Source organism: Pristis pectinata, chromosome 21, assembly GCF_009764475.1.
Source record: "Pristis pectinata isolate sPriPec2 chromosome 21, sPriPec2.1.pri, whole genome shotgun sequence".
Classification (NCBI taxonomy): domain Eukaryota; kingdom Metazoa; phylum Chordata; class Chondrichthyes; order Rhinopristiformes; family Pristidae; genus Pristis; species Pristis pectinata.
The window spans coordinates 13642929-13658935 of record NC_067425.1 but is presented as its reverse complement, the minus strand read 5'-3'; the positions used below and the strand labels follow the sequence as shown (position 1 = coordinate 13658935).

Here is a 16007-nt window from a genome sequence, read left to right as displayed (position 1 = left end):
AATGAGCAAACCCTTATGGTGCATTTTTTGTTTCTTTAAGTCAATGCCAAACTCAAGACTCAAAGCTGCCCAAGCGTGCATAGAGGACAGAGTAGGTATTTTGGAAACAATACTTTCAAAGGTATAGTTTCCCTACTGCTCCCCAGCACAAAACCAATCTAGAGACTGATCTGCTCTTCAAATGGCATTTACAGCACCTTACTAAAAGAACAAAGTGAACCATGAAACACAAATCCTTCCTCAGTACAGAAGTGTATGAACCTTTCCATTCCAAATTTTCATTTTTGACATTAGAGAGAATCTTATGAGAAAAAGTTAACTCTATTCTTACTGTCCTGAATATCCATGATATTGGCCCACTTTGAATAAAATGATGGCAAATGGAAAGATGCCCAGAATTGAAATAATTTCTGTCCAAGACAAAATTTTGCAGAATAGGCAGAAAAATAACAAATGAAAGTTAATAGAAAGCGTGAAGTGATATCATTTACCTGAAAGAACATATAGACAATATAGACTAGATGACGTAGTTTTAGTGTGTGCAGAGCAGAGAAACTTGGCATAAATCTCCAACGTGACAGGTCATTTTGAGAAAGTGGTTAGAAAGGTATATAGGTTGCTGGGATTCATAAATAGAGTATAAAAGTAGGCAAGTTTCATTGAACCTGCATAAAACTGGTTAGAGCCAATGCTGTGGCTGTGATCCAAGTCTAATAGCTACACTTTAAACAGGGTGGCATGCCTGGCTCCAATCCGGACCTGGAGTGCTGGGTGTGGAATTGGCATGTTCTGTGACTGCTAGGGTTTCATCTGGGCACTCTGGTTTCCACCTGCAGTCCAAGGACACACCACCAGGTCAATTGGCTGCTGTAAATTACCTCTTGGTAGGTTAATGGCAAAAAGAATAAAAGGGGAGTTAATTTATAAAGAAATCTGATGCAATTTAAGTATACTGGTCAGATCATTGCATTTAGCATGTGCTTATTGCTAACACCATATTCTCATTCCTTTAAAGTCTTTCAAAATCATAAGTTTTATTGCTTTGTTTTAAGTTCTGCTAAAATACATACACTTCTTCAATATACGCTACTAATAAGTGAACTCTTTCTAATCATCAACTTCCATTCCTGCATTGCAGTATTGCCAGTTTGGGTACCAAAATGAAAGGGGTGACTTCACTTCAGTGTTGATTGATTCTCACTCCACAGGTACTGTCTAACCCATTTCCAGGGCATAGTGACAGCCCAAACATCTAAACTCAAGCAAACTCTTGTTACAGAATACACAATCTTTTTCTACATTTAAAAGGAAATATTCATGTAAATTGTGGGTTTCTCAACTCATTGTCGACAATTTCAAAAATTGCAGTATTCCTTTCTCGGTAAATGGTATCACATTTGTGTACAATGTCTTCACATTCATAAATTGGCCCATAGTTAAAAATTCGTAACAGCTTTTAGCACCTCAATTATTGTACAGAAAGTTCCGCAAAAAGGTACTTGGTAGTACAAAGATGAGCTGATTGACAGGTTCCATGCATACAAGGGATGGATCAAAGGTTCAAGCATTTGACAAACTTGAATGTCAAATCCAGATTACTTTAAAATTAGTCAAGTATGACAATTGAATGTTGGTACAAAACTATGAGGGAATAATGTTTGCTTTTAATGATATCAAATAATGCCATTTTCAATACTGTATCAATCACTTGTGCATTGAAAGGTAAATAAGAATTTCCTATTCTTGCTAGGTTCTCATTTTCAATCACGTTACAATGCAACATTACAATTTTCAAAAATTGAGATGCTGTGCTGATCATTGACATACATGACAAAGATGGAAGACAATTGGTATTTGCACAACACTGTAGTTGGAGGATTGATAAACTAATATCATAGAAAGCAAGAGCTGGTCTACAGAATCAGAAAGAGTATGCCCTGTAGGCACTTGGGTTCCACCTCTTTAAAATTTAAACCAGAATTGGGTGTGATTCCTTTATCAACATGTTTGTTGAATACTAATGAACATTTGGTCTGGTTCCTTTATGTTTACATGAAAATGTTTGTCACTCTGCCTTAATTCAATTTTTTGGTTAACCGAGAGTGGGAATCCAATGTCAATTTGAGACTATTTTGCCATTTTTTTCCTTAGTCCCTGGAATCCTTCAATTCGGTCAATTCAGAGACGCATCTGGTTATCCTCTTTCCCCCTCAATATCATGCTACAAGTTTACATTTTCAACAACATCCCTGTTTAATTGACATCTGCTGCAAGTGTGATATTAGACACAGAACTGACTGCAAAAGCTTTAGAAATGCAGATACAAGTATAATATTTGATTATTATGCTAGATCATAGCCTTTGAGAATTGCTACCAAGGTGATGACAATCGCCTACTTAAGCATAACTATAATAAATGAGTGATGGTAATTAATGTGAAAAAAGGAACAAAAAGGTTTATTGCAGAAAATAAAGCAGCAGAAGAGTTTTATTTGAACATCTTTTGTACCATGATTGTCAGTGAACTTAGTAGACAGTCATGACTTAAGTCTTGAAAAGGAAACAAAACAGAAATGCCTGCACCGAAATTTAATTCACTTCCTGGAGCTAGATGGCATGGCTAATGCTGCCAGGAATTGACTTTTACAACTACAACCTATTACAAAGTGGAAAGGTATACAGAAAGGAATTTCAGGGTTAAGAGTGACAAAAAAAAACTTTAGACAAAAGAAATTTCATATACAATAAAACTGGATCACAAAATAATTTTTCAGATATCATTTACTTTGGAGTTGCCATGTATTAAGGCCACAGTCCCATGCCCCAGGGTCAAGACTTTGTACAAACAGTCGATTCATAACATACAGTTGCACAAGAACAGTTCATTATCCACATGCTTGATTCCAACAATATTTAAGAAACTATGGTTTCATAGAAGTATCTTTCCTCTCAAGATTCACAATGCTGATTAAGTTTTGATTTTTAAAAATACAATGCCTCTAACCAGATCACATTTTTTCCCCTTCTAATTGGCATTTAGGAGAGGAAGGAGATAATACAATTTGTATTTTTCTTGGTGGTTCAATCACTGGGACACAAGATGAAAAAGCATGACAGATTTACAGATTTATAGCTAACAGTGACAATATACATGTATATTCAAATACAACACCAGACAATCTCCTCCTCTGGGAAGAAGGGACCATGTGTGTATTCTGTGCATGTCTAATGCTTTCAATTTCAGTATTATATCGTTAGTGAAATTAAAGCAACTATAGCCATAACACATTTGCAAAGAATTCAAACCATTTGAAGTAGCAGTGAGGCATGCAAGTTTATTTTGGGAAGGGGTTAGAAAAAAAAGAGGGGAAATTGGGCAAACCATAATTATCTAAAACATGGCAACTCCCAAGAATCAAGTCTTCTGTGGGTTCTTGTTACAAATTTTACACAGGAATTCATGCACATGGAAGCATCCAGGATCAGTTTCTGTGCTTTTCATACCAGCTAAATCATGATAGTTTACAATTTGGATAATAGTTTTTATATATACACACACATAGTAACTGGCACAAAGCAAGGAAATACAGAGTTCCTTTCATATTGAAATTTATTTGAAGCATTTAAATTATACTGATCCAGACTAAGCAATTCATTCCTACAAACACATGAGAAGTATACCTCATTACTTTGTAGGAATAAATTCTTAGTTTTTGTTTCCCCTCAGATGAAGTCATTTAGTTTTGAATAGGTGGTCTTTGGAGAACAGAAAAATTCAGCCAAAAGGTTTGTTCCATGTGTTTCAAATTCTCATGGCAAGGGAGTCCAACATTGTGTTAGAGGAATATTGGAGCCATAAAAGACATTATAAAGGCCATTTTGCAGGGAATGATTTAACTGATAGATAAAATTTAACTCCTGGAGCTCACGAAAGGTACTGTACATTAAGTCTGGCAATAAATTTTAAAATGTACGTTTTTGATCACAAGCGTCAATGCATTCGTCTACAGTAGGTCAGAATCAGGAATTGATCAGTGACCGAGTTGTTCATACAACTCCATACAGTATTTAGATATTTTGAAAAATAAGACAGTCACTGAACAGAAGCAATGTGTACTGGTGTTTTACATATAGGTTAAAAAAATCCTGTCCTTAAGCTGCTAAATTTGTTTTGATCAAATAGGCACTGGATACATTTCATAATCCTCTATGCATTGTTAAGAGGCCAAATGACTTAGAGAAAATACCATTTTGCAAGTTTGGTTCTGGTGGGGCAGGGGTTAGGGGCAGGTGGAGTAATCAAAAACATACATTTTGGCCAAACCATCAGCCATACATCTCTGTACACCTATTTATATTAACATCCATTTACAAGATAACATTCTATATAAATTCTCCTATGGCTTTTGAAACAAAAATTCAAAAATTGACACTAATTGAAAATAGCAACAGTTTAATCAGAAATTATGCAGTTCTTTACAAATGTTAGAAATAAGAACTTTTAAAACGTTTGTGATATAGATTATAGCTTTTAACAATTGTGAGACATACAAATAGGCGACAAATACATGAAAAAAAAAGTTGGGTCATTTTGTTTATTGAACTTCAGCTCTTTGCGAGCAAAATCTGAATTTACAATGCAATCCACAAACTTCTTGATGCTTGTATTATCTCAAGGGGTTAGGACTAATTCTACATTACTAACTGGTCAATGGCCCATCAAGATATGTTCACCTGACCCTGACCATGGAACTTAAACTGCAAAGTACAACACACGCACGCACACACACACACACACACACACAAACATAAACATACTGGATGGGAAGAAATCTACTAACTCAAAAACATGTGCATAGCTCAATACCATCAGCTCAAGCAAACATTACTGGAGCTTCAGCAAAACCTGAGTGTGCAAAATGCATTTCTAATGTAATGCAAGCAGCCCAGGAAGTAAATCTTACAATGATACATAGAGGGATTCTGTATAAGGCAGAATTAGCAGATTTTTTTTTGAACAAGAGGGAGAAAGAGGAAATTACAGTATTCTACTCAGCACAAAGTAGCAGACAACTATTTTTTTTAAAGCAAGGTGCTTAACACATTCAGGATTCACAGACAATTAAAAAAAATAAAACCTGTAGCCACACAACTTTTAACCAGAGTGAGGCCAATTCTCTCACTTCATAAATCAATGTATACTGGAAAATGTTAATTGTTTGTATAATATGCTGTCCAATTTTTGGCTAAAAAAATTATACCATGTCACCAATACAGCAGCAAGACACAAAAGCTTGGTTGACAGGTGTATTTTGCAAAGCCTACCATTACTCCCGTGGTATATCTGGTGTTAAAGAAACAACCAACTGAAAACTAGTTTCAGAGGTTACTGTTTGTTGAATACACCCTTTGTAATGAGAACATGTAATTGCACAATAAATAGTTTGTTCCACTTAAGGCCCGTCAGGCCATTTAATCTAATCACGTTAAAACATACTACTCCAATACTGCTGTAATAATGCAGCCCTATGTATTTGACATTTATGCTGTTCTTTTCAGCTTTAATGGCATGAAATATTTTTCTTCATTTGCATTTAACTTATGGCCATTCTATGTAGTTAAAGCATAACTTTCTCCTCCTCAAATTTTCAGCTGCAAGAAAGGAGAAGTGACTGAAGTCCTTAAAGTGAGTCGAAGTGTCCTGGTTGGATATCACAAGTTTAAAATTAAACAGGAAACAAAATATTCCATGCATCTTTTCACCAACAGACAAGGGCAAAATGCAAGCATTAAGAACACTTGGGAATAAACAGATAAGACCAAATCTGCAAAAAAAAAATTGCTAGTCTCCTGAAGTTGTTAAGTGAAAGATCTTCCAGCTATGTATTAGTTACTAGATGAATAATGTAAGTGTCATTACCAATACTAACTCCTGTTTTTCACTAGGTGACAAATATGATTTTACTTCTGAATTTCTACTAAAGGCTACTAACTCTCCTGCATTCCTCATCCATTTCCCATTTCAGATGTCTTCATATTTTGTTTGCAGGGTGGAAATTTACTAATACTAAGTCAGTCATAATACATGGGGAACCAACAACAAATTGTCAATCACAAGTGCCAAGTAGAATGCTAGCTGCAATTGCCTTTAAATATAGATTTTTTGTTTCCAAAGAATGCAATGGAAAGTGTTTTATTCTCTCGCATTATGCAAACAGGAATTTCCTTAACTCAAACTTATTGACTGAGTCATGTCTGTTCATTTGGAAATACATAACCAGCAATGCGTGCCATTGCCAAATACTGGTTATGGTTGAGAAATACTGTATTTGAACACCACAACATGTTCCAGTCACCAACTTCACTCTGGTGGCACAAATACACCGAGCAATCAAATAATTATGAAGTACTACACTAATGTGTCAAAAAAAAAAGCATCATGCTCCTTAGCACTCCAGCTTTTCAGCTTCATGTTCTATGCTTATGTATTTCATTATACATTTCCATGCCATCCCTATCATTTCCATGCCTGGTCAGAAACCCCATGTAGCAGCTTTAGTTAATTACATACAACCGAATCACCCTTTACTGTAAACAGACATTTGAAAAGAAGGGAAAGAAAATCCTTGAACACAGTTTCAAGGTTTGAACAGTTGAAAGCTTTTCCAAGTTGTGATTTGACAAAGATTTTGCAGATCAAATATTCAATCCCATGTTATTTACACTTTAATTTTTTTTTGTTTTTAAATTAACAATTAGTAACAATAGCAAGCATTTAAAAATACATTACTTTTATGATGACACACAGACAAGAATTGCATTAATGAACCAAAACTAATAGGCCCTGGTAACCATGCATTCCATCAATTTTGATGGCATAATTGAGAAAATGCAATTTGGAGGAAACAAACTAATAAATTCCTTTAAACAAATGTGGGCAGAACATGGAGCACACATGCATGTCGACAGCTCAACTCCCTGAGGTTCTGGCAGCCTTTGTGTTGGGAAAAGGGGACACTATATGGGACCTGGAATGAAAAAGGCTGACCTGCAAGGCCTACAGCTGGACTGACATTGCATTACAAAAAATGATCATTTTTAAAAATAAACACAGGTATCAAAGACTTCAACCATGATTAGTTTCTTAGCAACAAGAATTTAAAAGAACCTATGCTATCTTACTTGCTTAGTGCCATTCTGCAATAATTAGACCTCTGATGATCATTACTCAAAAGATGAAATGAAATCAACACATGGCACAAAATAAATTATGTTCTTATTCTCAATACTAATAAACGTATGCACCAGATACTGTATAGAACTCTCACACACACTCGGTCTTTCACACACTCATTCAGTCCCTCTTCCCAAATTTAAGTCTCTTCATAGAAGGGGCACTGCAGTCTACACTGTATTTGGTTTATGCTACAGTACTAACAATTGAGGCGGAAAATGTTATACCTACAACAGTAACACATTAGCATTCACTGATTTAATTAGTCACAAATGATTGGACTGTACTTAAAACTTACATGCCTATCCAAAAAAATATAAACAGATTAAAAAGTTAAGAAAGTTTAAGTGCTTATTGAAGAATCAAGGATAGTGACAGATCACAAGATAGAACAACATAAGCGTAACAAAATCTGGGTGGAACAACCCAGTAGTCGTGTGGCCCTAGTTTACCAGAATATGTACAGTACCAAACATGTACTGGGCTGCTCGACCACTCATTTTAAGGATTGATAACCAAATTAAGTTGTTATAAGCTAGCTTTAGTAGCCATTGGAGATTAGTAATTGATTGCTTTATAGTCAAATTCATCTGCCCAAGGCATGACATTTTTCAGTTTGACATCTGCAAGTAAAAATTCCCAGATATGACCAAAGAAACTTTCTACTAACAATGTGTACTACAAAATAAGAAATTCTTGAAATTCTAAAGCAATACTGCCTATGTTGAATTGTTCACAAATGTACTTAACTGTTGCTGTATATTACTGGAAATTAGTTAAGCCCTAAAATATTAGGTTTGTATTTAAGGTAGCATATAAACTTGACAAAAACAAAAACACAAGATGTCAAACCTTTCTATTCTATTGGAAAATTTTGAAAGGACAGTGGTTTCCTGCTTTTTTCATATAGTGTGTGAAGGCATACTTAAGCTTTTCTAGAAATTATAGTAGCTGGACAGATCCTGCACCCAAATGCCTTGGGCTACAAATTTAATCCAGCTACCATCTTGCAAGCACACTTTTGTGCTAAGTGTGCTAGCCTGAAAATGTTCTCCCCAGAAATGGGCTATTTTTAAAATGAGATCAGCAGAAATATACTTGGCATTGTAAGATTTTAGTTTATTAAGCAAATTAGAGGGTTAACTCCTGTCTAGTGCTTGAAAGATAATCAAACTGAAAAGGAAGCACAAGCATCTGGGGAGGAGCTGTGTTGCGCACATTACATTTTCCACAACCACACTGCAGAAATTAGATAGAGGACATTTACTTCGCAAGACATAGCATAAAGCCACAGGAACGTTAAAAACAAATCTCTCCACTCTGGCGTCTAGTCTTACATGCTGCACAAGCTGTAGTGTTTGATAACTACCGTTGCACATTCAGAAGTCCATGCCTGCACACTCTTCACTCACTTCTAATATTGCCATAAAGCACTTTGCTGATTTGTAAAATCCAAGCACATTTTTCATATTAAAAATATATCTTTAATAGAGTTTAGAAGCAGCAATAAAGCTGTGGACTACACAGAATGCATTAGAATTCAATAACCAAATAGTCAATTTTGACAGAAACTGTCCTGTAAGAGGGCTAAAGAATGTAGGAGAGTGATCCAATTTTAATTTGACGTTTTAAAATCTACTTTTTTTCTTTTTTTAAAAAAAAATTATGTACTTGTTGCACGATTCTGGTATATAGTGCATGAAAATGCAAGTCTTAAAAAGCAAGGTGATATTAAAAAGGGAAAGGAGGGCATAGTAAGCAAATACATGTCATTTAGTAATAGTTAAGGCCAGATACGCAACAAGGAAATCTACTGAATGAGATATTTTAATGGCCTAGAGAAGGACAGCAAATGTAAAGCCCCTATAGCAAAAGCAGTGCAGTTTATGTTACTAACACATACAATGGCAAATTTTTAACAAAATTAAAAGGGAAAGAATTGTACAACATTAAATACCCAAGTTGATTTACTCCACATTTTACATAATACATCCTCTGTATGTGGAGTATGGTCTTTCCGATCAGTGAACAACTAGACCTGCATCATTTAATATTGCAGTTGTCTGTGATTTCGATTTCTTCCCAGTGATGAGTTAAGACAATTTTCCCCCAAGGCCTAATAGACCATCTTAATCCCAGCAAAATCTGAGAATGTTGCAGCAAGGAAAAAGAAAAACACACACTGTACTTCAAGGCATTATTCCAGCATAACTTTTTTTTGGGGTTTTTAAAAAGTTCTGCAAATCCTCCTGTTTTCCCGTGTGGAATCTTGGTGCACTCACAGCAAAATGCAGCCTTTGTGAAGTGGGACAGCCCCTTCAGTGGTTCATTGGAGCCTGACATTACACCAGCAGGATCTTAAGAACCAGATTTAAGTAAAAAGTCCACTATTCATTGCATTCAGGTTTTGCTTTTTGTGATAAGTTCAGTACCAGAGGTCATTAAATACCCAATTAGAGTCCATCGAAATAACTGTACGACACTCTTTGCACTCACTCAAATTCAGTTTCCTTTTTTTTTAAAAATATTTTTTTGTTTTTTTTTGTTTTGAATGTTTCTCCTGAACTGGCCCACTGCTGAAGAGATGATTTTAAAAAGGAGCATAACCGCTTCCAGACAGTGGCTTGCAGCAACAATGAAAACAGGCAGTTCACTAAGCTGACTTCATTGACCAGGACGGTCCATAGATTCATCATAGGTAACTACTCTTGAAGGATCTGCAATAGAGAACAAAAAGTTTATGTAGATACAAATGCTTCTATTTAAACACATGATCATAAAACCAAAACATCATTACAAGACATCTTCATTGGCAATTTAACAAGAGTTCATTCTAATTTGACTAGTTAGACTACATCTAGTTCATAAGATCACACAATGTAACCACAATTCTACAGAATTCTCCAATTCAAATTGAGCATGAAAATGAGAAATCTCTTGCAAACCAAAAAAGGTAGATGGTAATTTCAACCCTGTTTATGAACCAGTAACCAAACAGTTCTCCCCTTAGGCAAATCAGAACACAAGTTGTAGTATCAATCTCCAATGTCTCAGTATATTCATTCACACACACTTAGCACTCAAGGTTTTCAGGATGCCAAAAATATAGGCTCCTCCACAACCCCACACATTCCAAAGCTTTAGGGATTTAGCTACCATTTCAGTACAATTAGCATCTATATTTTTGTTCAGTAGCATATAGAGCACGGGAATGCAACGTTCAAGTACCACACTAGAAACAATTATTTAACCTTAAAATAAATGTAATTTTGCCCTCCAAGGAATGGCACTGGAACCATTTACTTTACAAGGATCCAAGAATAGGGGGCAAGCACTCAAGAGTAACATAGTGTGATTAAATTCCTAGGTTTGATCTATGGACTTCATACTAAAGGAACAGAGCAAGTTAGTCCAGCTCTGGCTCCAGAGCATCATCTTGCAATGTCCTTAATTACAAGGGGAGACTTTCTAATCCGAAAGTCATCTGAAGTGGACCAAACGTTTTCAAATAGCAGGATTGCACATTAAAAAGTAACGTCCAATAAAGGGCAGCTGACATCCATCGAATGAGTGCCATCTTCGTGAGGTAGGAGGGGGGGAAAAATATATTTTAAGGCACCAGGAGACAGGAGCTGTATTCCACTCATTTATCAGTATGAGTATTTACAAGCCCAGATGTAAAACAGGACTTAGAACGCAAGTCAAATTGGACAAAGCAACCTGCAATACAGTGTCAATCTGAAAATCTTAATTTAAAATTTAATGCTCAAAGTTTTAATTGTGATTACCTTGTTTATGCAGGTTCCATATAGAGTCCATTTCTGAAAAACAAAACAATGTGTACAATTAAATCCAAGCACAACTTACTTTTCCAAAACTTTTGCAGAGAAAGTTGCAGTTATGGGGAAAGTACATGGCAGCGGGATTAGTTTTGTATAACATTTCCAAAGAGCAAGTGTTAATACAAGAGCACTCAAACAGCTTGCGCTTGCAGAAAGATGACACACAAGTTAAAAAAAAAGGCAACTAAAAGTTGCTTAGCAAACAATAGAAATGTTTGAACATTTACAACAACTTCAAAATAAAACAAAAGCTTGCATGCAAGACAAAAGTAAAACCAAACGATCTTGCTAGAGCTTTTAATACTGTAAGACTTCAATACGTTGAGGCATTACTTAGCAATAGATATAATCTTTGGCAAATTTTTAGAAAATGCTGCAATATTCCAATCTGTTTTATTTGATATGTTGACCTAATAGAAGGCAAAGTACAAAGTACAGAGACCATTTGGGACATCATGCCTGCTTTGAATGCACAGGTGTACTATTCCCATATAGGTTTTATTGTATGGATGTACTGCATACAAAGTGAAAAGGAAATAATTTAACCTAATTCTATTATCCTTCCAGATGATGCATTCCAGATCACAACACTGCATAAAATTACGAAACTTCCCTCCAGGTCTTTTGCTATTAGCTTAGGTCTATGTCTTTTGTTTATGGACTCAGAGCAAACAGTTTGCCTTAACATTCATAAGTCTTCATAATCTTGAAACACAGTTATAAAATCTGTTAACTTTTTCTGCTCCAAGTTACAAATCTCATATTCTAATCAGTGTCCTTAACCTGAGAGAAAAGTTTCCTCTGCACCCCCTCAAAGACCTTAAAATGGATTCCAAAAGATGAGGATTACAATATTCCAGCTGATGCCAAACCAAAGATTTGAGCAATTACCACAATTCCATTGTATCCTACGAGCCTTTTAAAGACAAAGTTGTTAAACCCGAGTATTAGTGTGTGCAATGTTGATCAGAGAGTTCAGCGCATGTAAATATCAATTAAGGCAAATTTTACACCTTACTAGATTTGGAAACAAGGTTACACTGATCTGAAGATCTACATGCCTCACAAGATAGAAAACAAAGGTTATTACAATTGTAATTGACTGTAATACTGTAAGTATCATTCAAGTGCAGAAACTCCCTCTCATCAGTACAAAATATTGAAAATACACAACAGGTCTGATAGCATTTGTGGAGAGGAGTTAACATTTCGGGTCCATCATCTTTCGTCAGATGTTTCTTTGACCACTAGTGCTGATTGACCAGAGTATTTCCAGCACTTTTTGTTGCTATTTCCATCACACAGAACTTGGTACAAATGCAGTGAACTCTTCCATGGAAGCTGTGGGGGTCAATTTATGCAAAGCAAGTAAATGAAGATCCAATAGAAAGGCTGAAGTCAAGGGAATTAGGTCCTACTCCTGACTGTGTACCAAGGCAATGCATAGTTATTTTTGTATTAAAATGAATCAATTCTCAAATACAAAATAGTTAACTTTAATAGGCACCTTCCACCTGAACTTCAGAAATTTCACCCCTGTCCCAAGGTATGGAATTCACCTCTGATGTTAGAGATATCACCCTTCATTGAATATCTGATTTTCTTTTCAGTATTGAGTTCAATTATGCTCTCAAAAACAACACTGGTTAAAACATTTCAGGCTCAGCAATATTCAATTTATGATGATTAGATACTCAGCTCTTTAAAACATTCTGGGGAAAATTATTCAAGTTGCACTGAGCAAATGTATCGATACTCCTTAGTTTAGAAAAAGCCAATCTCATTGAAATAAATGAATTTCTTCATTTTGTAGGCTGTGAACCTTTGAATTTCCCATCCCCAGTGGTCTGTGGATGCTCAATGACCAATTTCAAGACCAACACCGATAGATTTTTTGGTCCCCATGGGAATCCAGGGATATAGAAATAATATAGGAAAACACATTAGGCACAAGTTCAGCTACAATACTGAATGGCTGAGCAGGCTCCAAGGTCTATGCACCCAAAATTTCTGTTAATCTCATTTCCACTCAATACATTTAGGTTAGAAGGCCAAATTTTAAAAATCTCAAGCTGCTTTAAAATTACCAGAGTATATTGATACACCATTGCAACCCACCAACTCGTAGCTTGGCATATCTTTCACTCTACCATTACAATCAAGCCAGGGGTTCAACTGCACTTCAATGAATGCCTCATTTGTAGGCACTCTATTGCAGCAGCAGCATCAGGCACACCTAAAAATGAGGTGCCAGTCCTGCAAAGCTGCACCAAACTTTAGTCTCTTAGGATTGACAACTCGCTCCACTCACGTTCTAAGGAGTGAGAAATGCCTGCGTGTGAATTCTTTTGAAGTGGTTAGCCACTGCACACCAGAGGTCACATATGTTTGACAGGGCAGGGCCATGATTAATTGGCAAGATCCAGGATAACTGGAGACCCAGCTCTGCTGCAGACTTAACATTTAAATTATGTGCTCTCATGTGCACACATCCCATTTGGATGACATGATTTTGCCCACACTTTTTCTCAGCCTATTTTGTTATCAATCTTTCTCTAACCCTGATCCCTCCTTCAGTTCCCTAACTCTATACCCCTTCTCCTACCAAACTCCCTCATACTCACCCCCAAGAGGGCTACATGCTTGCTACACAGCAAAAAGAAAAGCCAAGTCACCTCACAGTCACTGGACCAAATTGAAGCTCTGTAGTCCCATCATATCCAATTGTTACTGGAGGACAAGACAAGGAGGTGGTGACTCTAAGAGTGTCTTATCCTCAGTGATGGCAGTACCCAGTACATGAGTGCTAAAGACTGAAGCTTTACAACCATGCTTAGCCACAAATGCCGTGTAGATAATCCACCCATTTCTTCCAAGTTTCTCAGCATCAAAGAAGCCAGTCTTCAGCCCAATCTATAAATTCCATCCACCTAGGCTACTTCAAAATGAGGGAAGACAATATATTCTTGCCTTCCCAGCAACTGTTGGCAGTTTCTCTGCAAGCCTGCCCCTAAATCTCTCCCTATTCTACTTGATAGCCTGAGAAGGAGTCATGTATATAAGGTCATCAGATGTTTGAAATACAGGAGAGTCAATGATATGGTGAGAGTGCAGGAAAGTGGGGTGAAGCCAAAACTGGACCAACAATGATTTGATTAAATGATGGGGGTGGCTCTAGGGGCTGTTGTTGTTTATGATATTTTGTAGGTTCAGGTACAATTAAGATATATCCACAAAAGAAAAGAGTAAAACCAAAGCCAGTATTTTCCAGACAAAGAATGAGTTAGAGTAGAGTAAAATACGGCTAGGAAAAGGGTGCATCACTGATGACAACTTAATATATGGCAGAATCTGACTGAATTTTAAAGTGTTAAAGGATTCAAGGAGGACACATGGATTAGACTTGTATTTTTACATTGACAGGAATGCAAAGGCAAATTAATGCAAATACAGAAAATCTGAAATCAATTGTTGGAAATACCAAACAAGTCAGGCATCATTGAAACAGAATTCAGTTCTGCTGAAAGGGTATTGACCTGAAACATTAGATACCTACTGTGACTTGCTGTGCAATTCTAGCACCACCTCCCTGCCCACCCCACCACCACTTAAGCTCAATTTTCACTACCATTTTCTGATATACATCATGACCCAAGCAGATTCAGATTCAATAGTAGTACTTAATGCAGGTTTATAGCACATGGATTAAAACATTAAATCAGAAATTTAAAGCCACTAAAGGGATTTTGAACACTGCTTATACAAAGGCATTTTAAACTACACCATGAGAGAAATTCTGTAATAACTGTCATTTTTAAATGATGACTAACATTTTTAAGAATCACTTCCATCTTGCTCTCATTGTAATGTCCTACAAGGCATTCTACAAGTACGCGAAGAGCAAGAGGATAAGATGTGAAAGAATAGGACAGAGCGTAACAGTGGGAAAGTGTGTATGGATCCGGAGGAAATAGAGGTACTTAATGAATGCTTCAGTATTCGCTACAGAAGAGGATCTTGGTAATTGTAGTGATGACTTGCAGCAGATTGAAAAGCTTGAGCATGTAGATATTAAGAAAGAGGATGTGCTGGAACTTTTGGAAAGCATCAAGTTGGATAAGTCGCTGGGACTAGATGAGATGTACCCCAGGCTACTGCGGGGCGAGGGAGGAAATTACTGAGCCTCTGGCGATGATCTTTGCATCATCAATGGGCCAGGAGAGGTTCCAGAGGATTGGAGGGTTGCAGATGTTGTTCCTTTATTCAAGAAAGGGAGTAGAGACAGCCCAGGAAATTATAGACCAGTGAGTCTTACTTCAGTGGTTGGTAAGTTGATGAAGATCCTGAGAGGCAGGATTTATGAACATTTGGAGAGGTATAATGTGATTAGGAATAGTCAGCATGGCTTTATCAAGGGCAGGTTCCTGCCTTACGAGCCTGATTGAATTTTTTTTTGAGGATGTGACTAAACGCATTGGAGGGAGAGCAGTAGATGTAGTGTATATCGATTTCAGCAAGGCATTTGATAAGGTACCCCATGCAAGGCTTATTGAGAAAGTAAGGAGGCATGGGATCCAAGGGAACATTGCAGTGTGGATCCAGAACTGGCTTGCCCACAGAAGACAAACAATGGTTGTTGATGGGTCATATTCTGCATGGAGGTCAGTGACCAGTGGTGTGCCTCTGGGATCTGTTCTGAGACCCTTACACTTTGTGATTTTTATAAATGACCTAGATGAGGAAGTGGAGGGATGGGTTGTAAGTTTGCTGATGACAAAGGTTGGAGGTGTTGTGAATAGTGTGGAGGGCTGTCAGAGGTCACAGTGGGACATAGATAGGATGCAAAACTGGGCTGAGAAGTGGCAGATGGAGTTCAACCCAGATAAGTGTGAAGTGGTTCATTTTGGTAGGTCAAATATGATGGCAGAATA

General features: G+C 36.8%; 1 protein-coding gene across 1 annotated transcript in view; it reads right to left on the bottom strand.

Annotated features, from left to right (window-relative positions):
* Positions 1-1753: 1753 nt before the first annotated feature.
* nufip2 (nuclear FMR1 interacting protein 2) overlaps positions 1754-16007 on the bottom strand; it is a 98103-nt gene continuing 83849 nt past the window's right edge. Inside the window, 2 exon segments of the mRNA XM_052035948.1 lie at positions 1754-9951; positions 11023-11055. Coding sequence (XP_051891908.1) covers positions 9899-9951; positions 11023-11055 — 86 coding nt within the window. The 3' untranslated portion in view covers positions 1754-9898.